The sequence below is a fragment of the Dipteris shenzhenensis genome, chromosome 1, assembly GCF_047967505.1.
Source record: "Dipteris shenzhenensis isolate YYH24624 ecotype China chromosome 1, Dip_SZ_1.0, whole genome shotgun sequence".
Classification (NCBI taxonomy): Eukaryota; Viridiplantae; Streptophyta; class Polypodiopsida; order Gleicheniales; family Dipteridaceae; genus Dipteris; species Dipteris shenzhenensis.
The window spans coordinates 42344120-42356799 of NC_141596.1; the positions used below are offsets into that span (position 1 = coordinate 42344120).

Genomic DNA, 12680 nt, shown 5'->3' on the forward strand with positions numbered 1-12680 from the left:
AACAATGTTATGAAGCATAGCAAGGAGAAATTCACGTGATCTTTTTGCTAAATTGGCATCACCAAAGTGCCTTCTTAACCTAGCCGAGACCTAGCCACTCCATCTCTTTCAACCTATGAAACTAATTGGAGGCTACTCTTCCCTCTCCTTCCCTCCTATTTCTTTACTCCCTTATTCATACAAGTTTATGTAGCCTAGTGGTAAAATTTCTTCTATGAGTATTGGTAAGGTTTTGAAGTAGCCCCTTCTGGTGAATCAATACAATCGGAAGCCTTTCCTACTCTGCGACTTTCCACATATAGAACCAATTGCAATCCTCACACCAAAATCAAATACCTCTTGTTAAGATAATTAAGGAAGATAAATTAAGTTGATGGAATCAAGGGCCCTTAGAATGCGTTAATGGGGATGTAGGTGAGTAAAGTAACGTTGAATCATGGGAAGGCTTTAGGAGCAAAGTAATAACTTCATATGTGGAATGACTTTTCATATTAAAATCAACACAATTGAAGTAAAACAGTTGTTTGAACCTACATTGCCGCAATTCATTCATCATATTATTTTTTTGCAAATCTCATATGGAAATCTATGACCAAAGTTCCCGCAGAAAATGCCTCCTACACCCCTATGTGTCTAGCAATACACCTTTCGTCATACACATTATCCACTCTAACTTATGAGCTCCACAAATATGGCTCCCAATCTCTTTGCTAATACCACTCTTCTCCTATGTGTTGATTTCCTTCACTTACATGTGTCGCAATTGTATCATTTTGGGAGAGTATATGTTTGAACCATAGGGCTGATAATCTAGCGTATCGATCAAGATTTTCATCAACATAATATATGCCAAATCTCGTCTCCAATCCTAGCGTTGTCTCAAATCCATCAACGAGAGACCACACAAACATGCCTCGTACATTTGCTCCATCTCTGCATCCACATCGATAGCCATTGTATAATGTGGGGAAGAGATTAAACCTATCATTTCAAGCTTTGAAGTAAATTGGCATGTTCTCATATCAACAAGTGTACATCATATTTCATCTTTTTAAAAGTGAACATTTCTACGTATACACAAATGTACTCTTGAACACTTTTCTATCTTCTTTTTTTTAATGTATGACCTTTTCAAGCCTTAACCTGATATAGACCTAACAAATATTCTATTTTGAAATCTTTTCACATAAATGAAAGACATACCGTATCCCTTTGATCAACGATTTTAAATATGTTGAATAAAACTCCACTCGATCAACATCATCCAAAGAGGTGTTTGACATGCCCCAACCTATGCCATAATATGAATATCATTACCATACTATTTTTTAAGAGTACAAGACAAACTCACTACTAATTGATGTTTTAAGAAAAATAAAAGGACATGAAACCTTACCAAGTGCCGTTATGTAGGTTGGGAAGTTGTCATAATGAGTCCTCATGTAGCCTACAATTTTTTCCATGCACCATGGTACAGAATATTCGCCATCATTCTGCATGGTGACAACAAATTATGTAATAACTCTCCTTTTAAAAGAAAGTGAATAGATTTTTTTGAAAGCAAAAAAGGACAAAGGTATTATTAGTAGCAATACCTTGCCAATGACCACTCCGTCTTTATATGCTGAAACGATAGTTTCAAAAAGTGCTTAGAAAACAAGGTGAAGGGAATGGGAAGAAGAAATAGAATTCGTTTCAATGTTTATTAAAGTTTGAGAGGGTTGGATTATGAGAGATAAAACGCAAACACCCTAAACTTTCTTATGAAAAAGCTATTAACCAAGTTTTGAAAGGGTGGAAAAAATTGCTTCTCATTTTCAAATGGGAAGAAGACAGATCACTCATTCTACCGTTTATCAAAAGTTTGAGACCAAAACTTCTTATGAAAATTTCTATTAACCAAGTTTTCAAAGGGTAGAAAGAATTGCCTAAATTCTTTTCATTTCATAATGCTAATCGGAGAAAAGAAAAGAAAATGCATTTCAAATGTTCGGAGAAAACGTAATGAACCTTCATTTTTCACCTCTAAAAAATATTTTAGGGGTGCATCAGGGTGAGACTTCAGCAAGACGAAGCAGAAAGCCTTTGCCTCGGTGGTGAAGAGGTGGAACGTGGAGGTCATCCTCCTACAAGAGATCAAGACAGGTTCTGATAATAATCCTTGGATGGCTCTAAATTTACTGGAATTTTCCTCCTTAATCAACTGCCTATCCAGAGGCAGGGGCGGGGTCGCCATTCTGTATCGACCCTTGGTCGCGTGTACTGAGATCGGTCGTTATGATATGGGGTCCTTGTTAGCTGTGGAAGTCTCTTACAAGGGGTTCGTCTTCAAGATAGCAAATATCTAGGCTCCGAATGTCTGCACTGAGAGGGGAGAGTTGTGGAATCTGATGGGAGAAAAGCTATTAGGGGAGAGGTGGTTGTTGGGGGGGGACTGGAACATGGTGGATCGCCCAAAAGATAGATCGGTGCAGTCGAGTGGGATCCTAGGAGGTGAGGCGGAAGACTGGGATTCCTTGGTGCTAAACAAAGGCCTGGTGGATTGCAGGGAGTTAGATCCGGATGCTCTCTTCGGGTTCACTTGGTATAACAAGAGGAAAGGAGAGGAGCTCTGTGCCGGTAGACTCGACAGGTTCTATGTCTCCAAGGAGACCTGCGTGCGCATGCAGGTCTTTCCGATCACATCCCTACGTGCCCTTTAAGCTGGACAAACGGCAACTGGCCTATGATCGATTCTGTGTGGAGGTGAGTAGAACCTGGAAGTCCGCCACTAAGGGGTCCCAGGACCCTATGCTCAAGTGGGATATGGCCATCAAGGCTGTGATGCAGGTGGCTAAAGAGTGTGATAAGCAGAAAAGAAGGTGGGTACATACCATGTCTAGGCAGGTAAGCAGGTAAGTGCGTGTTGGGAAAGCTTGAAGAGAGCAGTTGACGAAAGCCCGACAGACTCGTACCTGGCTACATTGATGTTCGAGGCTGAAGAGGTCCTAAGAAAGGTCAAGCTGGAGAAGGCAGAAAAGGCCAGACTTCAAAGTAGGCTGACCTAGTTACAGCATTATGACTGCCCCTCCAAAGTCTTCCTCCAGGCAGTTAAGAAAAAGCAGACCAGGGAAAGCATCGACAGAGTCGTGGACAAAGAAAGCAACCTTGTCACTGAATATTGGCACATCGCTCAAGTATTCCTTCAAGAGCTGTCTAGTATAGTGGGGGAACAGGCCATCTCGGTCCAGTCCTGGCAGCATAGGTCCCAAGAGTTCCTAAGCCAAGTGAACTCTTAGCTGTCGGGGGCCGACAAGGCTAGTTTAAGCAGACCGTTCTCTGTGGAGGAGCTTAAGGAAGCTTTGGACTACCTCGAAAACGAGAAGGCACCTGGCCCAGATGGCTTGCCAACTCAATTTTTTCAGGCCTTCTGGGAAGTAATTAAATTGGATTATACAGCCATGGTTCAGCAGGCTGTTCGCTGTGGCTCCCTCTCCATTGGGCTTAGTAAAGCTCTTTCCCAAAAAGCATTCCAAGCTCCGAGCAGGTGATTGGCGCCCCATCACCCTACTGAACACGTCCTATAAGATCCTGGCTAAGGCCATCACCCTCAGAATAAGGGACTTGTGCTCAAGAGTGGTAGACAAGGAGCAGAACGGGTTCATTAAGGGGAGAGACATTTTCAAGAACATCTTGACTGTCACCACAGCTTTAGACTGCGCACAACAGACGGGGAAGAAGACCTTGCTCCTTGGCTTCAATTTTGACAAGGCGTATAACCGTGAGAGGTGGGACTTTATGCTCTGTGTCCTGAGAAAGCTTGGGTTCGGGACAGTGTTCTGTGGTTTTGTGCAGACACTGTTTGGCAATGCATCTGCTGTGATGCGTTTGAATGGAGGAGCTGTAGGGAGTTACAACCTACACAGGTCCGTCAGGCAAGGGTGCCCGCTGGCACCTCTATTGTATGCGCTGTGTACTGTGCCTCTAATCACGGCGAGTAAGGCCAAACTGGAGTCCAACCTCATCAAAGGCCTACGCCTCCCCTCACGTGCCCAAATGTGTACCCAGTTTTTCGCTGATGACATGGATGCCCTCATCGCCTAGGAAGAATTTTCTTTGTCGAGCCTAAATGGGGTGCTTGGAGTTTTGGGCTCTCAATGCAGTTGGCCAAAAACGTGCTGAAGTCTCACCCTAATGCACCCCCTAGCTAGCTGGCTGGACGATTTTAAAGGGGAGTCTATTCCGAGGGGTGTAGTTGGGGGGGGCCTCTTGGTCTGGGTCTCACGCTCAGACAAAGATTTATGTGGTTTCTCGATATTCATACGCTGTTGTAGGATGTAGGATGTGTTGGCTACTTGGTAGTGTAGGCCGTGAGCAGTATGCTCTGTCAGTCGGCCACCCACTTTCGTATCCTGTTTCTTCCTTTTAATAGAAGCCGGCACTTTCCCCACACACACACACAATCTCCAAAATAATGTTAATCAATTTAGTTGTGTGTTAGCTTACAAATCTGCAAATTCTGAGAAAAAGCTTCAAATTTTTAAAATCCCAAGTTTTGAGTAGTTTGAGAAATTTTTTGAAACCCCAGGTTTTGTGATGTGCTGAGAAATCTGTTTTCTGTGAACACAAGCTAATATAAGTCTTTAGGAGTTAAATTGTTTTTTAAAAGAGAAGAACTTCTATTAATGCTTGAAAAGCTTTACCAGTTAACTTTGCAGACCAGTCTTGAAAATAGCCAGTGATGTTGGTTTTGTACTCGTCGTCGTAAGTTGCGTAGATTGCAGTCACTGCATTCAATCCGATGAAGTCTACTGATCCCCGCAGACTCACAGATTGCTCCTCCGTGAACGTTGGCAGTCGCGATCCCACCACTTCTCGCATCACGGCAGGGTAATCGCCATACAAAACTGGATCCAAGAACCTTTAAATCCAGCCAATTTGAGCCAAATGTCTCCATTATTTCGATCGATGCCCAAACAATGCTACTCGATACTACTTCGTTCACGCGGTTCAACATAGAAATCGGGCAACAGTGCCGGAGAACCGTCTCTCGAAATCATGGAAGGCGAGCAACAATTGTGGGAGAATAGTCCGCCGGTTCGGAAAACTTCCGGCACAATGAGGGAGGCAGAACTAGAGAGGATTACTCACCATCCGACTGTGAAATCCGTTGCTCTCTGAGCAGCTTCTAGATCTGAGGTCGAATTCGAGAGCGGCTCAAACCATCTGAACCAGATCACCATCCCGATTTCGCCTTCCTGAGTGGGCTGCCGCGATGTTCTGAAATCAGCAATGCAGCGTCGAGACAGCTGAAATTGAGGTGAGAAAAAGGACGGAGGTAGTACCTGATGGTACTTTCTGTAGACATCAACAGCAGCCGCATGAGCAAGAAGCATGTTATGGCCAGCGATGTAGGGTTCGGTGGCGGAATTCCCGACGGTGCAGTTGAAGGGTCCCAAAGATGGGAGACCCATGCTGCATCTTCCGGGAGGACAAAAGGTTCCGGCGTAGGCAAACGGCAGGAAATCGTTCCCTTCTTCAAAGGTGACCCAATGCTTGACGCGATCCCCGAAAGCAGTGAAGCAAACATTGGCGAAGTGCACAAAATCGTCTCTGTAGCGAACAAATTTGTGTCGTCAAACTTTCCGTGTTGCCTCGGAAAAGCAAGGGAAAGGAGTTGCAAGCATTAAAAAAGAAAACCTCGAAGGGCGGGTAATTAGAAATATCGATTTCTGAATTGAAATCACTGAATCAGGAGAGAGAATTTCTGTTGAGTACGCACATGAAGAGCGGATTTAACAATCCTCCGTAAGTATCTTCGAGCACTTGCGGCATGTCCTGCTCATACAGAGCTACGTGGGGCTCGATACCTGCTTGAACGAACGTCCCACAGCTACTTAGCTTAAATCCATGAAAAGTTACTACTAAAGAGCCTGTAGGTATGACGGAAAAATTTCGGCAATGAATTAGTTCGGCGAAGCGAACGTTTCCGACAGTAACAGAGCAAATGTTTTCGCCCGAGAGGTCTGAAAAGTAATACCTGCGGCAATGAGACTATCGATGAGCTGGTTGTAGTGCGCCACGGCGAGTTCGTTCACTTCGCCAGTGCCATCTGCGGGCAGAAGGCGGGATGAGCAGATTGAATCCAAGGGAGGCGGACAAAAACTGTGGAAGAAATTTCTGAGACGTTACTTGGAAACAATCGCGTCCAGGCAATCGACAATCTGAACGAGTCCATGCCCATATCAACAAGCAGTTGGATGTCTTCCTGCAAAAACCGTCAGGAGCTTTGCTTCCTCATCATGAACACACTCTAATTAGTTCTCTAAATCTTTTCTCTAAACTAGTGTGGACATCGGAGCTGAAGCTTGAGAATAAGAGCTCAGGTAGGTTGTTAGTTACAGGATAGCGATAGAACTGGTTGCTACCGTTTGCGGGAGTAGTGCCATCAAAAACAGCTCCTGCGCATCGGAAAGAGAACTGTGTGCTTAGAACGTCAATGAGTTTGGCAAACAGAAAATTCTAAAGTGCATAAACGCAAAGACGAGATCACAGTTGGTAGGCTTAATGCAACGACAAGCATGAAGGACAATGACAAGGATGGGCAAATCGTTCACAATTCCGCAACGTAATCCAAATGGGTTGAAGGTTGAGATTACGAACCGTCCTTAAGCGAATAAGCATCCCAGAGGCTGACTCCTTTTCCGTCCACAAGAGTTGCAGCTTCGTGCTGCAAAATTCGACATTCAAGAGAAGCAAAATCGAAGTTTGAAAATCTGGGAGAGAGGAGGACGAACCATTGGAATCGAACCAGGAACGAAGCATTGATTTGGCAACGAAAGTTGTCTAAAGAAAGGGAATGAGATCAAACTGAAGCATGAATGTGAAAAGGAGGAACCGAAACCGCATCGAAGCTAAAACGGAAACAAAGCACGAGGCTCTCAAGAGATTTAATAGGAAAGTGAAACGGAACTGCAAATGTGGGAGCCCCGGAAACACGCGAACAAAAGCTTGATGATCGAATCAAAAGCGGCACGTCGGCACCTGACGTGTGGAGGCGTTATGACTAGTCACGTGTCTTGTGAATCGTGATCTCGTCACGACTGAACTCAGTTTAAGAGTCTCTCTGAACACAATTGCGACAACATGACATCTGCACCGACGTCCTCCAACGGGAGACACCTCCCACAATCGCTGCTTGCCTCTCCACATTCCGCCCCTTCGCCCATTTCCTACTTCGACATTTCCCGCTACTCCAACAAACGCACACTGCTCTCTCTGCACAGTGTCTGTTACTTCGTCTAGCTCCATTCATCCAGCTGAGGAGCCTTTCTCATCAATATCCCCCTTTTGAAAAATGCAACCCCCCCCCCCCCCCCCCTTTTTCTCTCACGCGCACCATCAGACACCCTCCCTCCATCATTCACTACCATGACCGCCCTTGCACATTTTCTGCTCCCACAACTTATGCCTCACCTTCATCGCCCACGACAGTGCGCCGAACTTGAAGCCCTCCGGAAAGGCATTGCGGTCGATCCAGGTATCATTGGGGAAGACGTCGCTGAAGCTAGCGCCAGGCCCGGAATTGCTGCTGGGAGTCTGGAGAGCAGAGCAGCTGGAAGGGGAAATTAGCAAAGCGACGAGAACAACAGAAAGAATAGGAAGGCGGCAGCAACTCGAGCACTGAGCACAGAAACCTCTGTGATTCCGTATCGTCATGGCGAGGGGAGAGAAGCGGGGTATTGGATGGCTCAAAGCTGAGGAGCTGTGGGTGCAGCGAGAGGAAGAAGAATGCAAAGACCAAAAACGCAACATGCTGGATGGATTATCGATGGAACGACAGGCAATCTAGAGATCGGAGGCAAATGTGGGATGCAATAAAATCAGCACAGAATCAAATGCAAGAAGGAAAGACAAGAAGCAAATGGAAAAATGTTTGAGACGATGATACAATTTCTGAAGACTGAAAATGTTATGTAGGCAATTTTTCAAAGCCGGACACTTTTATGAATCAATGCAATGCAAACAGGTGACGGGGCTTAGTCACTAATGTTTCCCCATTTGTGGATTTCCTTAATCTACCCAAGTTAACTTTACCTTTGCCAATAATCACCCTTTCCTTTTCTAGCCTCCCCGAGCTACCTCGTGCTTCCTTGCACGAGGTTCCCATTCTCTTCCCTTGCATTCCATGCCCCCCCCCATAAAGTTTGCATAACATATCACACTTTCACAGGCTTTCCCATGTTTTCAACAAGGCTCTCCGTCCCTCACAACACAAGGGTCCCTCACAATACAACCTCCTCACCATTTCCTTCCACTATATCTCCCTCCCCTTTCCCTATAAATTTCATATTTTCTTCCCGTCCCATGAGCTTTTAATCACACCCACTCCCATAAGAGAGAACATGTTCACATGAAGATGCATTGGTGGTGTTTAAGTCTTCTTCGCGCTTTAATAGGTTTTACTATAACCACTAGCTGCCTTGTCTATCCTTGTTTGACTACACTTGTTATTTAGCTAGGAAGTTGGCATGTTCTAGCCAAGAGCCAAACAAATTCACATGCAATCATGGTGCATATAGTTATAACTTATATGGGCCCTTCTTGAGTTGTTTTAACCTATAGCAACAAGGAATGCCAATTGAAGAATACACGAATGACAAAACGCAAAGGGCAGGTCATAACTTGCACTAAAAGGATGTGGTAGTCTTTGTTTAATCTTGCCCAGTAGTCCATTTTAACATGATTGGCCAACCACTTTCTGCCTCGCAACTACATAAAATACAACACATAAAAACACACCGTTTACACTCCTTACTATAACCCGCCATTGAGGTTTAGGGCAAGTGCCATGGCCTGAACTTAGGAAGTCAAGCTTGACCAAGCAAAAACTCACCTCAAAAGCAATACCCTACATAATAGGCCTTAAAATTGGGTAAATTTCATACAAGAGAGTCTATGTACTCCACTCTTAGTGGGGATTTAGATATCCAACCCTTTCTTACAATACATACATAAAAGCTTGACAATAAACTCATTATCTAGTCACATAGAGAGAGTGGCTGTATTTGCGATCTACATCTCTAAAAGTCTAGTCATTTCTCTAAGGAATGACTTTAGCTCCCAAATGTACACACTGTTTTACATGAATCCATGTATGCCATTGCATTTAAAATATAAGCATTGTGTGCCTTTGGGGTGATATTACATATCTAAGTGCATCATCTAGGTACCACAAGTGTGAGTGGAGCCACATGCCCCTTAGCATTTCCTCGTACACCAAACTTACAAGATGAGCCATAAGCAAGAGGCTAGAGCTATTGAATACTATAATTGTGTTCTTTAAAAATCCCTTCAATGATATTTGTGTGACATATAATACATTATTAAATAAAAGATATAGTTACTTGCATGTACCCACCTAAGGGTAAACTCCTTGAAGAGCATGTACCACCTATTACTAAAGAAACGATGTAGCTATTTGCATGTACCCACCCTAGGGGTAGCGACCTCCAAGCTCATGGCATTCCAACTATCTATCCATGTGTGTGTAGGCATTACTAATTATGCATGCATCATATCTCTTTTATATGGCCATCTAGTTTTGGTTCACTAAGTTCATATAATCTCACATTCCGAACTTTTTAATTTCACGTGCCACACATGCCCTTTTCATAAATATCACTATAAGTTCACACAATAAATACGTATAGACGTTATTAATGTGGTAGACGTCCAAGCATGAAAGTTGCAGGTCACTACTAATAAATTCTGAGAAAAGGATTAGTAAGGTGCTTTGGAAGTTTCCAAAACTTGTAGACATAGTCTTTTAAGAGTATGTTTATTTGAGTTGAAGGCGACTTTGAGACAAAGGTTGGTAAGGTACTTTGCAAGTTTCAAAACTTGTAGACATAGTCTTTTAAGACTTATAAGGTAGCATAAGATGCCCACAAACATGTGAATAATTAACTTTCATATGCATACGATGTGATGGAAAAAAATATAAAATGGTTCATCTAATTACAAAAATTGTAAGTGTGATGCCTAAGGGAGGGACCCCCAAAACTTCAAAACTTGTAGACATAGTCTTTTAAGACTTATAAGGTAGCATAAGATGGAATATTTAGAGTATGCCCAAACATGTGAATAACAAACTTTTATATTCATAAGATGTGTTAGAAAATATATAACATGGAATAATGGTTCGTGTTACTACAAAAATTATAAGTGTGATGCCTAAGGGAGGCACCTCAAAAAAAATAATTTTATTGAGAAACCCCCACTGTTGAACATGTGCTATATTATTGAATTTAATGAACCTCAAAGGAAGTTTGCTAGCTTGACAAGTTTGGTGTCACTATACTTTAGGTGTAGTTCCTTATGGCCGAACCTATCCAAGTGATTCTTTAAGATTTGACATGAGATCATGGAAATTATTCTAGAATTTAAGCTAGTCTACAAATTATATACTGCACAGAGATATTTTCCCAATGATTGAAAAGTCTACAAATTAAAACTACACTGACTACAGGAAACCAATTCATAGATCTTCTCATTTCTTTCCACATCTTCTTGTCTCTTTTGGTTATAAAGAAAACACTTACACATTGCACATGAAGCGGGAGATCCATGCAAAGATCTTGCAGAATCGCCTAGTGTTGTTCCTAGCTTCCGCATTGCATTACGGACCTGCTCCTTTTGCAAGAATCTATGGAACATGTCACGGATGCATTATTATGTAATGTGCAAAGATCTTTTTCATACTTTCATATATAGAGCACACACAATAGGTAGACATAAGAAACTCTAAAAGGGATAGATATGTGTGCAAGAAAAAACCTTGGAAAGGGTACTTTTCAAAGCCCTTTTTCATCTGCACTAGCTTAGATGAAAAAGGGCATCATGTCCAATGGTTGCACCGTACATGCAGCCCCAACATGGCATCTAAAAATCATCAAAGACGCACTTTTAAAGTTTCTTCCAGTATAATTTATTTTGTTGGTCTTCTAGTGTCTGTTGAATTGTTGCACGAGGCCAATTTAGTATGATTTTCACCAATTCTGTGTTTCCAAAGTTCATTTTTGTCAAATCTTGGAGGAATTTCCTCGTGGTGCAGAAGGCAAAAGTGTCCGAGATGTTGCAAGGAGCCCAAAATGCCCTAAACCTGCCATGATACGAATTTGGGCATTCTAGCATGTCCAGAATGCCCAAATTTATGCTGTGGCTCTCTCTCTCTCTCTCTCATCATTTCCCCTTCACACTCTCTCTCTTCTCTGCCTCCCCTCTCTCTATCTTCCCTCGCTCTATACCCCTTCTGCCTCGCTTATGCTTCTGCCTCCCTAATCCTTTTCTTTGTATCCCTTTTGCCTTGTTGTCCCCCCCCCTTCTCTCTCTCTCTCTCTCTCTCTCTCTCTCTCTCTCTCTCTCTCTCTCCATGTATTTCCCACTCTCTGTCTTCCCTCCTCTCCCTTCCTCCTCTCCCTTCCTCCTCCCCACTCTCTTCTCTCTCTATATCTTCCCTCTGTCTTCCTCTTCCCCATCTATCTCTCCCTCTCCCTCTCATTCTGCCCTCTTTCTTCCCCTCCCTATCTTTCCAATGTCCTCCATAATGTCTGCATTGTGGTGAATTGAGTTCTCTAATTTTTCCAATTCAATAGTGTAAACAAATTGAGTCTCATGTGCAAGCCTAGGCGTCTTATCTATAATTCTCTAGGTCTTCCTAGAGTTGATGATGTGGGTTTGAGTTGATGCTGTGAGCAAACCATTCTATTTTCCTATCTAGATTCCCATACACTTTCACATTTGCATTGATAGACTTTGCAAACTTTTCCCATGCCACCCTATAATTTCTTGTGTCAATAGCAATGAGGGCCATCATGCTACCCTGGTAAAGAAAACCATGAGCAAAGGAAATGGCAATAGCATGGTTGATTGCCTCTCATTGGTACACCCTATAATGTAAGGAAACCATATGTGCGGCCCTATAATGTAATCCAACCATTTGTGGATAGCAATGGAGCCTTAAGTTCTACCCTCTTCCTTATCCTCCCCCCTTCTTACTGCCCTCTTCCTTACCCTTTCCCTTCCTTAACCTTAGCCTAGCATACCCTCTTTGCCTTTCCTTAACCAACCCTCTCTACCACCCTTCCATCCTCCCTCCCTCTACTACCACCCTTACTCCTCACAACACACCCTCCCCCCCCATATTGCTCTGGCATAGCTCGCTAGTGAGCTATGTTAGAGGGGGACAAAAATATATATATAAAAACTTTTTCTCTCTCGCATAGCTCATCGGCAAACTATGTTGGTGGGAGACAGAGAGAGATAGCAGACAGATAGACAAACATATATATAAAGAGAGAGAGAGAGAGAGAGATCAAGTTAGAGCAAAATATCTTACCACCTCCGGTACAACTTTCCAACGAGCTATGTCGAAGGGGAACAAAAAAACAAAGAGGAAATGTTTTTTTAAAACCCCCATTGGCATAGCTTACCGGTGAGCTATCTTAGAGGCGGATCAAAAAGAGAGGGGCAGAGAGATAAAGAGAGGGAGAGAGAGGAGAAGAGAAAGAGATTAAAAAAGAGATAGAGAGAAGATAGAGCAAAATTTCGTACGCCCTCCAGCATGGACCAGCTATGTTGGAGGGGGACCAAAAAGGAAGAGGAATTTTTAAAAAACCCCCTTGGCATAGTTCATTGGC

At 43.2% G+C, this 12680-nt stretch overlaps 1 protein-coding gene across 2 annotated transcripts; it reads right to left on the bottom strand.

The window, feature by feature from the left end:
* Nucleotides 1-506: 506 nt before the first annotated feature.
* On the bottom strand, nt 507-7942 carry LOC147905866 (beta-glucosidase 34-like). Of its 2 annotated transcripts, none has more exons than XM_087375144.1 (13): nt 7456-7942; nt 6643-6709; nt 6382-6440; nt 6172-6247; nt 6020-6091; nt 5762-5849; nt 5325-5592; nt 5131-5246; nt 4683-4900; nt 1596-1624; nt 1397-1493; nt 1204-1291; nt 507-933 (listed from the first exon to the last, which is right to left on the bottom strand). In XM_087375144.1, exons 1-13 carry the CDS (start codon nt 7792-7794, stop codon nt 711-713), a joined length of 1740 nt encoding a protein of 579 aa, XP_087231270.1. In that variant the 5' UTR covers nt 7795-7942; the 3' UTR covers nt 507-710. The 2 variants fall into 2 exon arrangements, with proteins under 2 accessions (XP_087231270.1, XP_087231278.1); XM_087375152.1 differs by having other exon boundaries at nt 6408-6440; nt 7456-7579.
* Nucleotides 7943-12680: the final 4738 nt, after the last annotated feature.